Genomic DNA, 22,439 nt, shown 5'->3' on the forward strand with positions numbered 1-22,439 from the left:
AATTCTCTGAGCTTTCTATATTTAGTGAGACACTTTAAGTGAGGTTTAGGCAGTAGATTTGCTTGAGCAGTTGAGAGTAATTTGAGCACCTGGAAAATGCAGCATTTAATTGAGCTGCTACTGATTGTGCGTCAAGGTCTCCTTTATGTTTTACCAGAACTGCAGGAAAGGCATGCTCATGTGTGGTCTCATTAGCAGATTGACTGCTTCTACTGTGTTTTGTTGCTCATCCCTTCCCATGGGAACCTCTCACTGTTTGAAGAGCTCCAGAGAGAGTTCTGTGATTTCTAAAGACAAGTGCATTCTTACCTTGGTAGCCTCGTCTTTGTGATGAGGTGTATTGAATGAAAAGAGTTTTTCTCTGTCACTCCAGCAGTGTGCTTTTCTGTTGGCAGCTCTGAATCTCTGGATCAAATGATTCCATGCTATGGAGTTATTAAAAGCTTGGAACAGACCAGCTGCAGCCTTATGAGCATCTTGGTTAGAATAGGTATATCCATATTTTACTGTCATGCTGGCAGTGCTCCCAACTAATACATTTCTAATCACTGCCTGGTGCAAATTTCCTTACATTTTTGCCATTCAGAATTTAAGCCAGAGAACAGATAAACTGATGGCACTTCAAAATTAGCAGACAGATTTGTGGCTGATGTTTTTTCATATTTTGAAAATTGTAATTTTTAAGTTATAGGAAAAGAAGCTTGGAATAGATTGCACATACAGAAAATATTTAGTCAAACATTTCAAACAAGGTGTCTGAAAAGCTCTCCAAATTTTGATGAAAGTAGGTAATAAAACTTAAGAAAAAATAGGGAAAATTAGATTGCTGTAAAATGATTTATTTTATTATTATTATTTATTTAATTAATTTTCATAATAGATATCAATACTAGTCCACATTATGGACTACAAAATCTTGCACTGTAGAATGACAGTATACTTGTCAAAACAGTTGCATGAAAATTGATTTAACTTACTGACGTCCCACTTTAACATTATTTTTGTGATTAATAAGGGAAACACTGTTAAGGTGACACATTTCATTTTCTCTGGAAACATTAGCTACTCTGCATTACTAAGACTGAAAAGTTCCATAACATATAAAGCACATTCAAATAGTATGGTCCACATTGGACTGAAAAGTAGACGACAAATGTTAAAGTACTGGTCTTCATTAAAGAAGGATGTTTATAATGAAGCCTTCTAACAGATTGTCTGAGTCATGCGGCATTTAATGTGGTATTTATTAGTGATCTGAAATAAAGTGCAGAATTCTGCTGGTAAAGTTACAAATAATCAGATGCCAATAAACGTGAGCAAGGGTCACAATCACATACAGAGCAGGGCTGGCAGATAGAATGGTAATTCAATATTTACCTGCTTTATGGTATAGTCAAACATTTCAGAAGAAGGAATATATGATACATATGCACCAGCATAACCCTGTCATACCCAAACAGGAGAAAAACCAAGATGGAGAAAGGGTAAATACCTTCTGCATTGGCAGGACACACAATGGCAAAATGCAAACACTTTTAATGGCTGCACTGTCAAACAGCTGCTGGCAAGCTGGTGGAAGTTCAGCAGAGGATTACAGGGACACTGCGGAGCAGGAGAGGGGTGTGCCTGGCAGCCACCACAAAGCCAACAGCCCTCACCTCACCCTCTGCTCAGCTCGGTGTTTAGTCACATAACTGGCCGTGAAACAAATCAGAAATCTGCCTTGTCTATGCTGGAAGTTATGTAGTATGAATGATGCCCAAGAAAAATCCTTCTTCAGGATTGTCTAGTATTATCAGTTACCTCTGCAGTTTGATGCTCACCTATTTTATACCCTCCACCTGAAGGCTCAGAGAGAACATGTGATTTTGGACATGATATAAAACTTGATTAACTCCTCCCACCAACCTTACTGAATTGGAGTTTGAAGAGGTGATAGATCATCTGCTGCCTGGCACTTAAGCAGAAAGCTGAGCACTGAAAGCAAATTTGTTTGATAAAGGAAGAAACACAGCAAACAGTATACCACAGAATTATATTTATGTTGTACATTTGTCTTCACATTGCAACATCCACATTGTTCATTTTGTGACAAGTATTTCTAATAATTTTGAATACGTATTTACTGTATAATACATTTTACCAAGAGGCACTTCCAGTAATTCTGGCAAAAAAGGAGCTTCATTATAGTGTCTAACTTACAAAACAGTAAAAATAAATAATGTTTATCTAAAAGATTTTTTTTTCCTGTACAGAATCTATTTTGTACAAAACATTTATCAGCCATTAACTAAATCACTTAACAAATACTTGTGAAGAGAATATATTAAGTATTGCTACATGTACTGAGTGCAAGATACTAGTGAAAGGAAAAGAATTATTCCGTTTATGAAAATCACCTAAAAATACAAGGCCTTTTTCTTGAAGTGTTTAAAAAGGAGAAGCTTGGTTACAACAATATTGACAATATATAAATATAAATTAACGTATGTAGTACTTAGTGAAAAGAACACTGTGTTAAAAATTGGTGTGTACAAATCCTGAACAAGATGGCACTTTTCTGCATTGCCACTTTGGTTGGCAGTTATTTTTCAAAATATTGCTTCAAAGGACTTACAAAGGTATCCAAAACCCTTTTCAAATGCAGCCGTAAAAACAATTAATTTTCCCCCCTTTCTCTCACCTCCTGAGGTGAAAAAATTCAGGAAGGATTAATTTGGAAATTTAGTGGAGATTTGCAGAAATGTGTTGCTCAAGCTGAATCTGAATGAACATCACAAAATCTGTCTGGAGCGCAGTGCCCTGGGGTCCCAAGGCAGCACTGGGAGTCAACAGGAGTAAGGGCTCACAGGGTATAAAGGGAGATAACAATTCCTCGGGGTTTTCTGAACTCAGAAACCTCAGTTGGCCTTTTGTGGATTTGAAAATACAAAATTTGTATGATTTGGCCCCAAAATTTGGTCGGGAAGCAAGCATGTCCATTATATCAACACACCCAAAATTTTCATTCAGCAAGTGTTTTGACCTTGCTGGATTGATTTTTTTAATTACTTCAATGAAAATGGGATTTTATTTATTTATTTAAATATAGCTTGTATGTGTTGGGCATACTTGCATATTTTTAGTCAGATAGCAGAACTGTGTTGGAAAACCATTATTTTTGAAAGGTACTACTTCCACTGGAGTTGCTGAGGCAAGGGTTAGAAAATGTGTTTCTGTTGGAAAATGTCCCAGATGTTCATCTATCAAAAGCACTTAGAAAAAATAAACTGCCACCCCTCAGTGAAAATGTTATCTGATAAACAAACATAACATACAGTATGAATCACATCTTTTTAAAAAGTGAACTTAAATTACTTTCCATCATGCAAACATCTTACATTGATTACTCAAGAAAAGAAGACTTGACTTTAGAAAAGTAATGACCAAATGTATGTTGACATAGCTGAAATATTAAAAATACCATCAACACCATATAGCAGTAATAAATGCTGTCTTTGATCTTTTAGATACCATCTGCAGTACTGCATTAAGGTTTATAAAGACCTAAAATGAAAATCTTGCATTCAAATACAGATTTTAATTGTGTGTCAGAATCAGGGAGGAATTTCAAAATGGAACATAGCCTTAGCAGACGATGGATTTTCTACCCAAAAAAGTATGTACATGCCTGGCAAACTAACTGCTTTCTCTCTGCTCACATTACTATTTTTATATTTATTTTTCCTTTTCATAAAAGCATGGGTGCAAAATGACTGGGGTCAAGGAACAACATAACAAAAACAATTCTCCTTTAAATAAATATTTAAAAGCAACAAGCAATTGCTAATTCACATTGATTGTTTGCAAGTGTTCGCTGTGATAAAGGAAGACGGTGTTGGGAAACAGAGTATCTAAGCCCACTGCGCTTGGGGCTACAGCTGTGAGCCAACCATGGCGAGGTGGGTATAGAGTTGGATTGCTTTATCCACAGGTATTTCTCCAGCTACTTCGACAACAGCGCTCTGAAATCTGACTTTTTTTCCCTCCTGCTGCATCCTCTACCATTCACACAGGCTGACAGTGTGAGCACAGCTCCTGCTGCAGGCCTGAAGATGTGAGAGCAAATGCATGCCTGCCTCGCTGGGGCCACGGCGTGTGCTGCACCTTGCTTGTTTAATCTGCTTTCTACAGCCCTTGAGCCAGGACAGATTTCAGTCATAAAAGGATATGCAGCCTACAGCTGTGGCAAAGTCCATTATGTCTGCTCTTATGCTTCTACACAGCCAGAAAACAGAAACGCATGTGTTTTCCCATCCAAGTCACTCCTGGGAGAAAAGACTTCCCATGTCTGCAAATTTTGGTGTACTCCTTAGCGCACCCAGGTCTCATATGCCAGCAGCAGCAGGACAGCTCTCACCTCTTGTCCAGTTTCCAAACTGGACATACCACAAAGCACAGCTTTGTAAGTAAGAAACAACAAGCACAGTACAGCTACCTAAAAAATCTCAATTGAAATAAATATTATCATTTTTTCATCCTGTATCACCAATAAAAGTTTTCTTTGATTACAGAGGACTAGAAAACTTCAATCAGAAATCCTTCTTTTACATCATACTTCAGCTCAACAGACCACTGACATGGCCAGTTGATTATACATAAACGAATCACCTTTGAGAAGGAATTGTTTTACATCTGCAAGCACTCAGGGGAATTTCTGCATGCACCTCAAATGATGCTGGCAAGCTTTCAAGCTGTGCAATACTTACTGTTTCAGATTTGCCAAAGAAGTATTGTTAACTAGCTCAAGCTTTTGCCCCCATCTGCCATTGTGAGAATGGACTCTCCAGAAATAAATCAGTGCTTGTCTGCCAGCCAGCTCCTGAGGAGCTTGCATCTCCCTAAGACTTCAGGCAGGGACTTACAGGGGCAACGTTTACATCCTACTGAGGAGGTGTGATGAATTTTTCATCAAAAATCACCTGCCTGCCAAGCAAATCACAATAAAAGACTCTGAATAAATCATAATTAGGAAGTAAATGGAGGGTAACTCTTGCACTGCTCCCTCCAACATGGAGATTCAATAACTTCCACAGCAGGGGCTAAAACCATGCTTTGATTTACCTCCAGAGGAATGTTGTTTTGCTAAATGAAAATGATGAAATTCAAAGAAAGATTTATCTTACTCAGTTGTTCTCAAATGTACTGGTGGTATTTTGTTCTAATTCAAAGTTTGCCTTCAAAAATTAATATTTTTGCTAGTTTTTCCAATGATTGCTTAAATATTTTTCACCTTGATTTCAATTATTTCCCCATCCATTCAACAACACTTAACAGGTACATTTTCTTCAGGAGGCCTGAACACTGAGAACACATCATAAGCATATTTTCTTTACTCCTTCCTTTCAATTTTATAGGCTTTTACTCCTACTAACATTAAAAATAAATAAATAAATAAATTTAAAAAAATCGTTCAGATGTCAAAGGGTGCTTTTATTTGTTGAGTCACTTAAAAATTGAAAAGAAGATTCCTCTGCCCTAGTTAGTGGGAACATTTCTCTTTAATGCTGTGACCATTTTAACTAATGCTGCAACATCAACTAAAAACCCTGAAACTCCAGGTTTACTTCACTCCAATGGGATTAACATTTGATTTTCAAAGAAAAGGAATACTCAACTTCTCAAACCAATATCCAGGTCCAAGACTAGAGAGAACAAGTGAGTGTCCACACCTGCCTCCAACCTGCAGCAGACCAGGGAGAGGCACATGCTCTGATTTAACACTCAAGATTCTCATGCTCATGCTTAAACTGAAACCTTTTTGCTTTAAACATGTAATTCTGGAACATCTCAACCATAACAATGCTTAAAAAAGAAATAGCAACTACTATACCTTTTATGAATCACAAGGTTTTCCAACAGTCAAGCCTCTGCTTTCTGAGAAAGACAAGCCACAAACTCTTTGCTGCCTTCCCAGCCTATTGAATGTCCTTTCTATTAGACGGTTCCTCTCTAGAATAAACTGCAGTACACCTGTGTTGCCTCTCCCACACTTGGATCAGCTGATGCATATCTCTGGGGTGTTTGCTGGTCAAGCATCCTGTGCTTGCTCTAGGTCCCAGCCCTGGGCACAGCCAGGTTTGCAGTGGTTCACACTGTCTGGTTCATACTGTCAGGTGTCACAGTCAGGTTCACACTGACTGGCACTTCTGGAAGTGCCAATGGAAAGACAGTGAGAAGGTGGATCCAAACCTCCACCCATGTACATCAGCAGCAACCCCCTCACCATCACCCCACCACAGGATCAAACCCCCACACAGACCAAGCAGGATGTGCCAGGTAACTTATGAGGCTTTGCAAAACTACTTCATTAAAACCTGGGACCAACCACAAACCTTTGGATGAATTATGCTGATGACAAAATTTTTCAGAAGTGCTTAAGGTTCATTTTGAAAATAGACAAAATTCTCTAACATCCTAAGTCCCAGCCTGTCAAGTACCTAAACTGACAGCCACTCCACACCTACTCAGTTCACAGCTTGGTAGCATGGATGAAGCAGCGGGTGCAGAGGTGCCCAGACTGGAACATAGGCTGGGAAGTGCTCATGAGCTGTTCCACCGACCGATGCTCAGTTTGGTTAGAACCTTGGCTTGTCCACACTGCATTCTACTACCTGAGGCATTTTGGAGGGAAGGAGGGAAGGAAAGTAGAGATGTCAGTCTAGACTTTCAAAAATATTTTTGTATCTAAAAACACATGTTAAAAATGCAGTCTCTAATCACATCTGCCTAGGAACCATCTATACCTAGAATGTGGCAGTCATTTGCTATGAGAGCCAGCACCCTGTACAAGGTCACAGGGGAGCGTATTGGTGACACAGTCATTTATCCACCTTTCTGTAAGGGATTTCATGTACAGAGGAGGGAAATTTAAAATGCTGCAAGAAATGCTGGAGAATTACTTTTTCCTAGTAGATTCCTAAAACTTATTTCTGATCTATGGCTCACAGAATCACATCAACTGCTTTTTCTACTGGAGGAAGCAACTGATTTTTAGAGGTGTGTCAACACATTCTGTACATCAAATGAAACACGTAATGCCAATTTCCCTCAAAAATCAGAACATAAGAAATAAACTATGACACTTTGAAAGTGGTAGAAATTTTTACTTCCAGACATTGTTTTAGGTTCTTGAAAACCAAAATCTTAGACTCCTCATAAGAGAAAAGGTAATAAAATAATTAATTTGAGGCTTTCATAATCTCTACTTCATTGTGATCCTTCTGCACCACAAGCATAAAGAGAGAAGTTATATTCCACAGTAAACATCATATGACTACTAAGCAAACTGTGAATATAGGGACAAATAGGTTTATATGTAATTGCCACGTGATTAGCAGAGCATTCTTCTCACTGCACAAGAAGCTGCAAGTCCTACAAAAAGCCTCCAACTTAATGAAACAGCAAACCTCCTAGACTTAAAAGGAACAGGATCAGCCCCCAGGTGCCATTACAGTGGAAAAAGCAAAACATTGAATCTGGAAAACAGTGTGATACTTCTCTCCCTCTCTGTTTTTAAAGAATTGAAAACTAATATATTTTATTTTTTTTTAAACTGCAAAACACTGTTTAAATAGGGCTTACTTTCTCTAGCATTTGATGAACCCCTTTACACAATGTACATACCAGAAACCCATATCAATTCTTTAAATATCCTACCAGAATTCTGAACACTTTGATGATACAATTCTTTTTTTTTTCTTTCTGTCTTTTTTTTTTTAATTATTTTTTCCCCAACATACTGCATAGGTTGTGGTTTGTTTAGGGTTTGCAACTCCAAAGGATTGCACAAAATGGAAAAGCATCAAGGTCTAACCTCAAAAACAGTGCTGTAACTGCGGGTCAAAAGGTTTGCCTCCTTTGGACAAGAGACTTGTATAAAAACGAACAACAAAAATAAAAACTAAAAACAAGTCACTGTTTCACTATCTATTAAAAAAAAAAAGCAAACAAATGTATTCACACATTTGATATAAAATATCTCATATTTTCTTTGTGTTACATCCTGGGGAATTCCCTGTTAATTTTTTTTTCCAGAAATACATTGCAAAGATGCAAAATCAGATTGATAAGGAGTGAATACCTGCAGAAATTGGATTTTACCATTAATTATGTGGAGTACAAAAAAAATCACCAGTCCCAGATACTTTTGCTTCTTTGCTAGCAGTTTGGATAAATCGCCTGTCTGCAATTCCCATACTGTAAAAGTCCTGAGTTAATCAAACTGCACCCACAAATAGGCTCGTGTATCAATGTAGTAATTTATAACAGCTGCATTGTTATTATAGAAAGAAAGCTCAACAAATTAGAGTGGAATGTGATTTTACCTATTGACAACCTATTGACAATGATGAATAAGAAAAATATAATAATTCCCTTTCTGAACATTTTTAGGATAATTTTTCTTGGTTCAACCTTGTATATTTGCTTAGATGAGTTAATGAAACTTTAGTCACAAGAACTGACCTCATTCTGGCTCATCTTAATTTTACCAAGTGGGCACCCACTGACACTTTGTGTAATACATTTTTTCTTCTTCTAGCAAAAGCAATATAAAATCAATATAAAAAATCCAGTTCCAGTGAGCATGCACTGAAAAAAAAAGAAGAAAAATATGCTTAGAGATGTGATATTTTAAAGCATCTCTATGTTTAATTTTTAAGGGCAGAATGAAACACATTAAATAATTCTGGTACTATAACATATGCATGTTACTTGTACAAGAAAACCACCCCAAATTAAATGGTTAATCGAAGTACAGAAAAGGCATGAAAACAATGCAAGCTGAAATTGGTGGAGACTTGCTTAGATCTTGGAGAACACTCAAGTGATGGCACTTTTTCTTTTGAATTAATTTTATCCTTTCCCTGTAAAACAATAGTGAAATTTGGATCTTTGTTCTTCTGATTTCATTGAAAACCACTGACTAAATTTTTCTGCTGGTAAGAGCGTCCAGAGCCATGCTTTACAGTCATTCTGTCAAAATGCAAACATCTTCTCTGCTTGAAAGAAACCACAATCCTCTTTATGCAAAGCAAAAAGAAACTCTGACAGCACATGTTGGCTTTGATAGAGAGGGTTTTCTAACATTTTGGGGAAGGTATCAACAGGACGGGGAAATACTGCAAATGTATAACAATGGCAAAACGCGATGGATGCAATGTCAGCAATTTAATACATGTATAGAAAGGACTTCTACAAACTCTTCCTTTCACAAGCATTCTCACTCCAACAAGCAATCCTCTTTTTGGCAAGGGACTGCAAGATTAGCATATAAAAAACATATGTAGTCAAACCATTTTTGAGAGATATTGATCTTCATATATATATATATATATATATATACATATATATATATATATGTATATATATATATATATATATATATATATATACGTGTAATTATTTTTGTGGGGAAAATCAACAAAGACAACCTGTAAATTGTGTGGTACTGGTTGGTGCCGCCAGTCCCAAAGAGCATTAGTATGCTAAAGCCGTGAACCTGTAGACCAGTGGCTTCCTAGAAGGTTTTACACGTATTCAAGACTTCATTTGTTGGGTTTGAAAATGGCTACACTGTATAAAAATGTTTTTGTATTTATTCTTTAAAAAATTAGCTTTACAAAAAAAAATTCCTTTTTTTCTTTTTTTTTTTTCTTTTTCTTAAAGATATCATTATCTACAGGAACCCATAAAAAATTTTCCATATTTACATCTAGATAGCTAATCATTGACAAATATAATATTGTGAAATAAAATATTGAAAGTGAATATTCAACCTTTTAAATAGACATTTGGCTCACAGCATAAACAACAGAGAAAAACAAACATAACAAAACAAAAAGATCTGCTCTTCTACAGGCCTGATCTTTTCCTCTCATTAAAAAACAAACAAACAAACAAAAAAAACAGCAAACAAAAAATAAGTATATTGGTGGGATCAAACACGCTGCTTCTAAGCAGAACGCCATCTACAAACTGCTCCCATCCAGCCCTCACACCGAAAAAACAAGCTCTCTGAAGCTCATGTGAGTGGTTGCTGAGACATACGCAGGACTGGCACCATTCTCCCACCCCTCTCCTATTGCAACATTCGCATTTTATTTTGAGGCATGACCCCCATGCTCCCCTTCTTTGCTCTCAAGAGACGTTGACTTAGTTTTGCTCCAAAATTGTTATGTTTGGCCACTGATGCATGGAGGCATACGGTTAGGGTGGAAAGATGGCAGTGTGCCTCTAGTTTCCATGTGCGCATGCACATTTGCTTTCTTCTCTCTCCTGCTGAAACATATATGCCATTCACACACTCAGAAGTGGACGGAGGGCCAGATCCTTATAAGAGCAGTGTGCTGCACAACCCCTCATAAACCTCCCTGGAAATAAACGTCCTGGCATTTCCCTTTTGCCAGCAGTCTGAGAAATGCCAGAAGAGGAGGAGGAGACAGAGATGAAGCTAGCATGGGTCCTACTGCAAGGCTGCTGCCTGCAGCCAGTGTGCAATGCAGGACTTAGAGGACGACGGGAAACACAGAATTCCTCACAAAGGGCTCCGCCTTCCTCATGGGCACAAATTCTCTATAATGCAGGCCTCCTGTTCATTGTCATGTATAGGGACATGTGCTACAGCTAGTCTGATAAGAACTCAAACTATGCTATATGACACACACACACACACAAGCACCCCCCTCACGCACACATATATGTTGGCAGGATACATTGGCATTCATGTAAAGCTTTGGAACTGTTATCCCTCAGCATTAAGAGCAAAGCTACTTAACTGGTACCTCACTGTTAACTGCAAATGTGCTTTAGAAGCAGCATTTCTTTAGATAACTTCCTTCTGTAAATATCACAGTGACCATAATATATCATTAAATGTATTTTGCTGAAGTGCGCAGCCAATAACCCTGGCTATGTATATATATATTTATATAATTCCATCCCCCACCCCCACCTCCAAATCTCTGTAAAGAAAGTCTGTAAAAGCCGGTGTCGCAGTGTGAAAGCTTCCTTGAGCATAGGAGTTTAAACAATGTACCTCACCATAAAAAAGAAAGAGAAACAAATTAAACAGCTGTAGGCGCATAATCCCATACTTCTACAGTGTTGTGTCTAAATGCTGTGCTGGCTTGAGAAAGAGTTTGTGCATGAGTCAATCTGTCGTAAAATACTGCTGTAAATATTGTCATTGGTTTGGTTCTACAGTTGTGTTCTCCTCTTCATCCCTCTTGGGCTTCCCTTTCTCTTCCTCCTCTTCCCTGATGGCCTGAATTTGTTCTGAAGATTGGTGCAGTGTGGATTGCTCTGCGCCTTGCTTCTCTGTCCCAGCTAACCTCTCCTCATCCTCAATTACTTTCTTCCACATTTTATGGTTCTGGAGCAGGTGCTGAGTGATCTGACAGTAGATTTTCCTCCTCTTGAACTTCTTCTTTCCTGTAAAATACCATGTGATGTTAATGTTCTGTGAGGGAAGAAGTAGAACAGACTGAAGGTGTAGGAAGTAGGGTGTGTTATAACATACAGGAATTGTACCAACAGATTTTTAAAATCACAAACTTAAAGATTCTTAAAAACTCAGAAAGTCATGTCAACCCAGACCTCCAGGAGAAAGCTTTTGCTACACTGTTTGAGCCCCAGCCTAGTCTGCTCATGGACTGCATGCTGTCACTTACCATATAGCTCACAGAGACATCTAGTGTTTGAACAATTATGCACAAAATATGTTTCTGAGCTGTTTCCACTCACTGTTTTGGGATTAAGTGCTTCAAGACAGTGATCATCTTACTTTGTAACACAGACATTAAACCCCTATCCCCAAACAGATCTCTGCTCACTGCTCTAGAAAAAAAAAATAAAAAAATCCTGTTTGCCTGTTTGTGTTTTCTCACATTCTGCCTTTGATCTGAGAAGTGCTGTGTGAGGATAACAAACTGATTAAGCATTAGTAAGCAAAGGAAGAAACCTGTTCCTATGTTCCCTCATCAAAGACTGAGATTTACTACTCTACCACTACAGTGAAGACGATCACAAAGCCTTTACACGGCATTGCTCCAGCAACAGAGTTTGATCACTGATGAAGTGGTCACATAGCTAAAGACTATCAGGAAGTATCTCATATCTCTGTTTTTGATTCATCAGTCCCTTCCTGTTAATCTGAAAAATGCTTTTGTCACTGTTAGTTCTCAGGGCTCCTGACACAAGTGTTTTGCTTTCTGAAGTTTTTTTTTTTTTTTTTTTCCTATGCCTGTATAGCCTGTCCAACACAAATTGTTAATTCCTTAACACTACAAAGCTTGAAAATTTTCCCTGATCATTAACAGTGGCAATGTCAGTGATAGAACTGAAATAATAACCCCTCCAAAGACAACTGCTGATTTCTTTTTTTAAAGAAGGTGACGTACAGGAATGTTTTGTACCAAATAAATTTGCGTGGATTAGCATTTGCAGGTTGCCTGAAGTATGTCTGTGTCAGGGTCCAAAATGTTTAGCCCTTGAAGCTTTTGTACTGGAAACAAAGAGCTTTTCACTGAGCACAGACCAAATCCAATTCAATCCTTCATTAGAAAGCCCTTGGTTCTCTGTATGAAACCTTCGGGTTTAGCACTAATAAGAAACCCCTACTCTGCCAATACCACAGCAGGACATTCCCTTCTGGGTTTCCTGGGTGACCTGCATCTTGCTGCTCTCTGCAGGGACCACTGAGCATTTGCTGTGGTGATAAAATTTGTCTGAATCACTACAGACTGTTTGATTTTTATATTTACAACAGAACTTTGAGAAAATTACATGTTCCTGTATAGTAACAAAATAAATCAATTTTAGGCTACCTTAAATTTTCATAACTCTACATACATCTCTGCTGTTTCAGTGAATTATCAGGAGCTACATTTTCTGCAACAACTATATATTTCCGTCTACCTATTTTTTTTTCCATCAAGAAAAACATCTCTACCAACATCTCCACAACACATAGTATTTATGTATCTCACATCTCAACCTTTCATTTATAAGTTTTGTGAAAGTTTAGAACATCCATAACTATGTTGATGATAGGAACAAATTTCTAATAACTTTTAAGACCTCTATATCTACACAAAAGATTCTGTAGATTCCTAATGCAGATCCATATAGTCACAGAGAATTGAGGGAACCAGAAGAAAACAGTTTTTAATATGTTGGTATGACTGAGATGAGCACCTCACATTCAGTAAGAAGGAAGCAGGAAGAACTTCTTTGGGTATTTCAAAACTTTTGATACTTTCATTTTTAAGTTTCTGAAAAAGATAAAAAACATAAAAGCAATAGCTTGAATAATAAAATATTATAATGAGGTAGAACATCATGAATCCTAGGGTTCTGAGGGAGTTGGCTGATGTAGTTGCCAAGCCACTCTCCATATTTGAAAAATCATGGCAGTCAGGTGAAGTCCCCAGTGACTGGAAAAAGGCGAAGATCACTCTCATTTTTAAGAAGGGTAGAAAGGAAGACCTGGGGAACTACAGACTGGTGAGCCTCACCTCTGTGCTTGGAAGATCATGGAATGAATCCTCCTGGAGGCAATATTAAGGCACATGCAGGACAAGGAGGTGATCTGGGACAGCCAGCATGGCTTCACCGAGGGTAAATCGTGCCTAACCAATCTGGTGGTCTTCTATGATGGAGTAACTGCATCAGTCAACAAGGGAAGACTGACTGATGTCATCTACTTGGACTTCTGTAAGCCCTTTGACACAGTCCCACACAACATCCTAATCTCTAAATTGGAAAGATACGGATTTGAAGGGTGGACCTGCTGGTAGATAAGGAATTGGCTTGACAGCTGCACTCAGAGAGTAGTGGTCAATAGTTCTATGTCCAGATGGAGACTGGTGATGAGTGGTGTCCCTCAGGCGTCTGTCTTGGGACCAGTGCTTTTCAATATCTTCATCAATGACATAGATGATGGGATTGAGTTCACTCTCAGCAAGTTTGCAGATGACACCAAGCTGAGTGGTATAGTTGATACCAAAGAAAGAAGGGATGCCATTCAAAGGGACCTGGGCAGGCTGGAGAAGTGGGCCCACGTGAACTGCGTAAGGTTCAACAAGTCCAAGTGCAAGGTATTGCAACTGGGTAACGACACTCCAAGACAGGAGTATGGCCTGAGAGAAATCACTGAGACCAGCCATTCAGAGAAAGACTTGGAGGACTAGAGGGTTCTGGTGGATGAAAGGCTCAACATGAGCCAGCACTGCGTGCATGCAGCACAGGCCAACTGCATCCTGGGCTGCATCAAAAGAGGTGTGACCAGCAGGTCGAGGGAGGCGATTGTCCCCTTCTACTCTGCCCTTGTGAGGCTCCACCTGGAGTACTGCATCCGGGTTTGGGGCTCCCAGCACAAGAAGGAAGTGGACCTGTTAGAGTGAGTCCAGAGAAGGACTTCAAAGATGATCAGAGGACTGGAGCACCTCTCCTATGGAAGAGAAGGGTCTAGGGAGACCTTTCAAGTGAGACCTTTCAATTCAGACTCTTAATTTAGACCTTTCAATACATAAAGGGGTCTTTATGGATGGAGAAGGACGCTTTACTCGGGCACGTAATGATAAGACAGGGGGAATGGTCTTAACCTAAAAGAGGGTAGATTTAGACTAGACATTAGGAGGAAATTCTTCACTGTACGGGTAGTGAGGCACTGGAACAGGTTGCCAAGAGAAGTTGTGGATGCCTCATCCCTGGAGGTGTTCATGGCCAGGCTGGATGGGACATTGGCCAATATGATCTAGGGGGTGGCATCCCTGCCTATGCCGGGGTGTTGGATTTAGATTATCTTTAAGGTCCCTTCCAACCCAAGCCATTCTATGATTCTATGATATGATTCTATGAAAAGAAAAACGGAAAAGGAAACAGATGACTAAAAATGGTTGGTTTTCAGTATGGCAAGTGTTAATGATGGCCCGTGCTTTAAACTTAAAAACAGCATTGTTGAACTTGACTAGCAGGGACACAGAATATTGCACAATACAGCAATGAGATGAATGGTGACTAAGAATTTAAAAGTAAGGCCAGACCCTAGAATGGATAAGTGAGAACATCCTTCGTCTTTCTTTTTAATACAGAAACATCAGTTTCAATGCTTTGTGGTCTCTGTTGGTTATCAACCTCATAGCTTTCCATCTGGTAGACAATTCCATAAATGTGAATCTGCCACAGAAACCTGTAGTTCTGTCTGCTATTAGAGAGATGATCCTGTAGAGCTGGTGGATACTAAAATAAATCTGTGCACACTATATTATTTAATGTTTACTTTGAACTTTGGGCATGGAACGATTTGGGGAAGAATAGAAAAGTTTAGGTTGTTAGAGAAAAGGCTATGTATCACTAGGGCAATAAAGGCTGGTGCTTTCTAGACAGATGAGATACAGGGAAGGGAGTGCCAATGTGACTAACCTCGTGACAACTTCACCAAGGACAGCACTGAATCACTAACTCCGGAGAGGTCTACACGGAACATGACCAGTTCATGGTCTCTATGCTTTTACAATATGACTTCTTAGTTTTTGGTCACAATATGGAACTTTTCTGTTGAAAAAAATAAGTGTGAGTAACTTACTGGATTCAGCATTTTCATACGTTTCCATTTCTGCTGTATCTTCCTCTTCATGCTCATCAGTGTCTCCTGATTCATCACTATCTTCTATCCATTTTCCTGGCATCAGCCCTGCTGAGTCATAGGAGTTACATAGTGGTCCCACAATGTGAGTGATGAAAGATTCCTGGAGGTGTGCCAGCTGAGGAGCAGAGCGATCCATGAAAGGACTGATAGGAAGGCCCAAGCTAGCCTCTTCATCACCCTGGAGAAGAAAAACAGCAGTAATTTCTCTGAAGTGAATGAGAGAAAAACCGTGTAATGAAAAGGAGCAATGCACTTCAAACCAATTAAAAATGATGAAAGAGAAATAGTTCTACTGTAATGCCACTTCCATAGCATGCCAACATGACATTATTACAGTGCCATCATGTCAAATGATTCATTGAAGTTACAGCTCTTTTCTTGTAAGAGGACCCACTACCAACAGGGTGAATTTAACAAGAATGTTACTGTGATCACTGCTCTAAATGATGCCCATCACCATTGTCCTGTACTTTGCACTGAGTTTGAAAGTTTGAAAACTGATGATTTCCTTCTTTCTTTACATTATTTTCAGAAATGTTTTCTGATTTTGTGATTGTTAGCTTATTCTCCTTGTACTCAGCCAACTGTTTGCAGGGGACAAGACTGAATTGCTGCAAGCCAGAGCCATTTCATTGACCTAGTTTTCTTATGGATTTTGTCCTTATTTCTTAAAACAAAGAGCTCCTTTTGGCTTTGGGTCATAATTATCTGCTTTCTGGAAATTCTAGAATGATCCCCATCAATGTCGGCATAACTCAGAAGCAGTAAATCTTTCCCATAAAGGTTTTTGCTATCTTTTCTTGGGGAGAGAGGGCTGAGAGGAGGTATAGGAAGACTTATTTGCCTCCTCTCATGATGTGAAAAAGGTCGAACTTTCTTTAAGTACAAAGTCTGACATTCTCACTCACCCCTATCATAGCAAAGACTCTGGTGATATCAGCGAGTTTTCAGCTGAGTAGACATGTCAAGACTGATTACCACTTCCCCAGTAAACAAACAAACAAACAAAAAACCCCCCCACCCCTTTAATCAAACCTGTTATGCAAATTAAGACATTAATGCAACATGGAGATCTATTTTTTGAGAATACAGATTAGGATCTGGGCAGACATATTCACTTTCCATGAATTTACATGTTGCCTGAATTTATTTTCTGGCAATCTAAATTTTCCAAAAGTCAGAGACAATGTTATCTGGTCAACAGCTCATTGATAGATTGGAAAGTCAATGAGTGAGAGTTCGATTTTGAAGCGTGTACCACAAACATCTCACTTCCTTGTGGTTTGTTCTTTTTATTTTTATCATAACCTACCAAAAACATTATAATCAATCATTAAATGCAGAATATTAGTCTTAACAAAACACTGAAACATGTCATCCATCCTTGAAATAACAAGCAAATTTAAAAGAAGTGGCAACTCCCTCTTCTTCATAGTAACATATCTGAGATTTCATAGTTGTAAGTTGTCGCTAGTGGAAAGAAAGCTGAGTATTGAAATGTTTATAAGTTTTTTTTCATGTCCAGTTAAAACATGATTTATTATGTGAAATATATTGCAGCGCATTTTTTGATTCTTTTTAATGTAAATCTAGCCTAACTTTGAATAAATATACTGAACACGTGGAGGGAAAAAATGAAACATACTGTAACAATATGGTACAGGTTTTTCAACAGTTATATGCAATACACTTGTTATTTTATGGGAGTTAAATTCATCAGAGGAATCAGTGTTTATTAAAGGAAACCCAAGAAAAATATTTCACTATTCTCACAGGAAAAGCTGAATGTATGCTTTTTGATAACAACAGTTCTGGGGAAGTTCAAACTTCCCATAAAATTTTCCTCTTCAGAAGTGAGAAAAATAATGCTTTTCCCTACTCAGAAGAAAGTTGATGATCAAAAGCATGGCGAAGATGGTTTAATACAACATATATAGTATATTTCATTAAAGAAAGTCAGGTTTTAACCTAGGTTAAATAAATTGAAAATCTAACTTATTGTTATTAATGTCAAAAGTAGGTCCTAGGAAGAATATGCTCTTTGTTTTCAGCCCCATCATAGAATCACAGAATTGTTTGTGTTGGAAGGGACCTTAACAACCATCTGGTTCCAGCCGTCCCTGCCATGGGGAGGGACACCTCCCACCAGATCAGGTTGCCCAAAGCCCCATCCAACCTGGCGTTGAACACTTCCAAGGATGGGGTATCCACAACTTTGGGCAACCTGTTCCAGTGCTTCACAACCCTCTGAGTAAAGAATTTCTTCCTTATATCTAATCTAAACCTACCCTCTTTTAGTTTAAAACCATTAACTACACTTCCTGGCAGTACACTTCCTGACAAAGTCCCTCTACAGCTTTCTCATAAGTCCCAGTATCCTGTCAGGATGGCAACTCATGTCAGGCAAAAGACAAAACAGAAAATCTAACAGTACATATTGATTTCTCAGTATAGTGAATATACATCTTTTATTAAAACAAACCACCACCACCAACAACAAAATCATACCGACCACCCAATGTCTTGTAATTTGCAGGTGAAGGGTTCAAAGACTTTTGCCCACAGTTCCCATACTAAAAGTAAAGTCAGTAAAGAAGATAACAATTGTGCTATTCTGAATCAAAATTTGCAGAGAAGATAAATCTTAAGTTTATTTATTTTTAATTACAGCATTACAAGAAAATTAACTGCAGTAGTCCTTTGGAGCACCTTCCAAGAGCATAAAAATATTAATAGCATACCTTTCTGACTGATGGACAACAACATAGATTTTATTGTGGAACAGATAACACAGCATCCTCTCATACATATTTCTCCCAAGCTCAACTCAGAGCTCACTTTTTGACACTCTGATGATACCACTGTATTGGAGGGCACTTACTGCCCTCTGAAATTCGTTATTATGGACCAAAGAAAAGTCATATCATATACATGATTACCAAGTTTTGTTTGCATGCAGTGGTCACACACATAAGCTATGATCATCACCAGAATTAGGTGAAGTACAATTTGTTGGAAGAACTTTAATGGGAATAAGCAAAGAAAAGCATTTCCTGAAAGAAAACGTGGGAGATGAAGGTTAATTGCTTCTGTTATGGGATTCATTCTCTTCTACAAAGAAAAAAAAAATAAAAATTGAACTAACCATATTTGTAATATATATAAGAATCTTAGCCCTTTCTTTTCCTCAGGACTGTTTAAAGAAATGAAGGACCTTCAGGGCAATGTCTTAATTTTGACCCTTCTTCCATTTCTTTACATACTCCAGAATGCAGCAGCAGAAGAAAATCCTAATTTTTCCAAACTCTAAGTACAGTAAATTTGAGTGAAGATGACAAAACTTTAAAAGGGGTTATCCTATGACTTTAAGTCAGTCTGCCCACTTCTAGAAGACTATCCAGTGTCTGATCCAGTGATTTAGCCTGCATGCTTCTTCCTGAAAAGACATGATGTGAAGTTCAGTCTAACCAGCACATTCAAAATGTCTTTCCACTCAGGAAACAAAATGTCTTTCCACTGGGAACAGCTCTGTCTCTTGCACTCAGCATGCCTAAATAAATTATAACGAGAAAAGTTTCAATTAAGAGCACCCTTATACCTGGCAGGAGAGCACCAGTGCCTGGCTATATTCCCAGGTCTTTGTAAATCAGTCTGTGTCTGCTTCTTCCTTGTGCTACCATCAGCTGAGTCTTGCATTTATTATTGCTGTTGTACTAACAAACCTTTGGAAAGCTGAAAGTGATGTCAAAAGAAAAAAAAAGAAAAAAAAAAAGTATGAGCTAGAATCAACATGTAGGGAGCAGATATAGTTAAGTCTGTAATAAACTGAAAGTCAACAATGTTACAATGGCATTCATATTCTTTACATAAAGGTTTTCTGTGTGTGTGCACGCAGGGACATGGTCCAAGGGGAAACTAAAATAACCCCTCTTCTTTGTTTAGATCATCTCAATAAGGATGTCGTGTCCAGTTTTGGAGAGCACATGTCAACAAAAGTGTGAGCCACCTGGAGTCACTGCAGAGAAGAGCAATGAGAACCAGTACATGTCTTGAAAAGATATGGAAGAAAGGATGAAAAGATCATTTGTACTAAAGAACACTGAAAGAAGGATGACAAGCCAACAGAAAAAAATTGGAAAAGAACAACTTGTTCACCATGTATCTGGTAAGGATATTGACAGACTAGATTGGCTAAGCCTGTACAAAACCCCATCATCAGATGTCTTTGAGGACAAATTAGAAGCTTGAGTGCCATATGGACTATCACCAATCCAGCAAACAAATGGTCTAATTTGAACTCTAGGCATTCCCTTTAGCCCTGTTCTCTGCAATTTTCACTCATCATGCATTGGCACACTGCAGGACTGTTTAGCCCACAACATGCAACCAGCAGATACCACCTTGGACATGATTTATTTACCTGCTCATAAAACTCATTCACAATGCCTTCTGTCCACTGCAGATGCAAGTCTTTGCATTTTGCAGGCCCATTTATGTCAGCCAATTTGATGCACATTTGGCAAACCAGCAAGCGGTCGTTCTCATTAGTCCAGTCAATCCCAACGTCATCATTCACCTGTGAGGCAGAGAAAGGAAAACCTTGACAGTAATGCTCAATAAGAATGTATCCACAGAGGAAATTCTGCCCAGGGACACCTTGTGGTTCAGTTACTTGACAGAATCACAAGTGTAAGCAGGTGAGATAGATTAAAGTTGAAATTTACAATTACCTGCATATCATCCTATAAAAAGAAAAATAAGTGAAAAACAATGAACATTGAGATATATTATGAGAAATTAATATTTAGCAAATAATGTGTCTGTCTGAAAGCATTTACTGGGAAAACAAAAAAAAAATGCAACCTTTCCATGACATTTTCCAAGAAATTACTTCCTAATTTGTGCACAAAAATAAATTGCCATTAAATGACATGCTGATTTTATTATAGCATGAAGATGCATGTAACAGGTCTATTTTTCTATTTCATCTAAATTTTTCTGACAGGATTCATTTTTTTTTTCCTTTTCTCAATTTTTCCCATACCTTCCACAATGAAATGTGATATATGCTATCAACTGCCTTAAAATCAAAGCATAACCTTCAAAGAATCACAGAAAAGCTGAGGTTGGAAGGCACCTCTGGACTTGTCCAATCCCCTTACTCAAGGCAGGGCCAGTTATTAGACACTGCTCAAGATCGCAAGCGGTTGGATTTTGAGTATTTCTAGTAAGAGGAAAACTCCACAGCCTCTTTGAGTAACCTTTTCCAGTATACAACTCCTCTCACAGTAAATCAAGCCTTTCCTATTTTTAATGAGATTTTCTGTGTTTCCATTTGTACCCCTTGACTCTTGCCCTGTCACCCCATAACACTCTGCATCTCCCATGGGCTTGTATATGCAGAGTTTGTTACAGTGTTCCCTCACTGAAGATAAGTCATCAGTGTTCCTGACTTTCTCTGACATATCTTGGATCTGGGATTCCTGAAGCCAGGTCTTACCCACAAAGTCAGAGAAAGAATTGAGGACCTTGGCCTTTTCCAATGGTCAGTGATACCAACCTTTGCTGTCATTAGCCACATTTTCCCATCCCAGGTTTTTTTCCTAAATCATCTCCAAGTGTTGGAGGGACTTTATTCTACTGTCTAATTAACTTTTTAAATTCAAATCCCTTCTTGAAACACAGCTTTAATTTTCAAGTTTTCAGTAGTTGAAAATGGATAGGAAGTTGTGTTATGACTAGACAAAACTTACGTGTCCTCTGTCACCAAGTCCCCTGTCTCATATAGGAGTAGGTCCACAACGTTGAGGGCTATGCTTTTAGTATACATGATCTGACATAACTAGTGTCAGAGGACAGACAGTAAGTGCTCTGATGCATTGATATCACCAAAGTGACAGACAGTGAGTTTCCTTCATTGTATCTTGTACTTTCCAGAATGCAAGATTTTCTGGTAGGAAGATGATTATATTACATGTGCTTACACTGACTTCTACAGTCTCTCTGACTGTGGTCAATACACTAAACTACAATTCAGCAACTCAATCAATAACATAATCATGTATAGCTCAGCTTATCAAAGTTGCAGAAACTCAGATACAAAAATGTGAGGTCTGCTCTCGGAGGCCACTCTGGTACAAAAGAAGTTTTTCTAACCAAGTGTAAATAATCTCTTTTTAAGACAGTGATGACTCAGGGAAAGCTAGGATCAGCCACAAATACTGCTTAATGTTTTCACTTTCTCCTCTTCATTTTTTTTCTTTTCTTTCTTTTTTTTTTTTTTTTTTTTCATATTACTTACTTTCACAGAAGTGAAGGTTTTGGTCCAAACTGTCAAAGGCAAAGGATTTATTCAGACAGCCTGAATTTACTGTGTTTTATTGTCATGGGAGCCCTAGCAGCTGAGAATCTGCCAGTAAGTTCGAAACTTTAAGAGGAAATTAGACAGGTGAAAATGGCATTGGGGTTTAAAATTAAGATCTAAAGAAGCCCCTCTGATATCACCAGGAACGATGTGGGACATGTCTAACAGGGGTCAAAAGTTAAGGAGTTAAGACTTCCATGGATCTTCAGATCAGTTCTCTGTCTACCCTGGACCATAATTTAAGGCCTTTCTTTACAGCTCCTTAGAGCCGAACAAAGAGATATCTTTTAGGGTAATGGAAAACAAAACCAGTCATACATCTGTAGGCTTCAGACTTTCAGGATACAGGTCCATCTTAAGCAATACCTCAAGAAAACATATGAA

At 38.3% G+C, this 22,439-nt stretch overlaps 1 protein-coding gene across 8 annotated transcripts in view; it reads right to left on the reverse strand.

Moving 5' to 3' along the window:
- Positions 1-2,016: 2,016 nt before the first annotated feature.
- PDE3A (phosphodiesterase 3A) overlaps positions 2,017-22,439 on the reverse strand; it is a 263,316-nt gene continuing 242,893 nt past the window's right edge. For 7 of the 8 annotated variants that reach the window (XM_068659285.1, XM_068659276.1, XM_068659300.1 and 4 more), the window contains 3 exons: positions 20,112-20,267; positions 15,629-15,869; positions 2,017-11,472 (listed from right to left, as the gene is read on the reverse strand). In XM_068659285.1, the coding sequence (XP_068515386.1) occupies positions 11,225-11,472; positions 15,629-15,869; positions 20,112-20,267 (645 nt within the window). In that variant the 3' untranslated portion in view covers positions 2,017-11,224. Of the gene's footprint in view, positions 11,473-15,628; positions 15,870-18,923; positions 19,424-20,111; positions 20,268-22,439 lie in introns of those variants that run through there. The other variant, XM_068659294.1, reaches the window with a different exon arrangement.

This window comes from Anas acuta, chromosome 1 (genome assembly GCF_963932015.1).
Source record: "Anas acuta chromosome 1, bAnaAcu1.1, whole genome shotgun sequence".
Taxonomy (NCBI): Eukaryota; Metazoa; Chordata; class Aves; order Anseriformes; family Anatidae; genus Anas; species Anas acuta.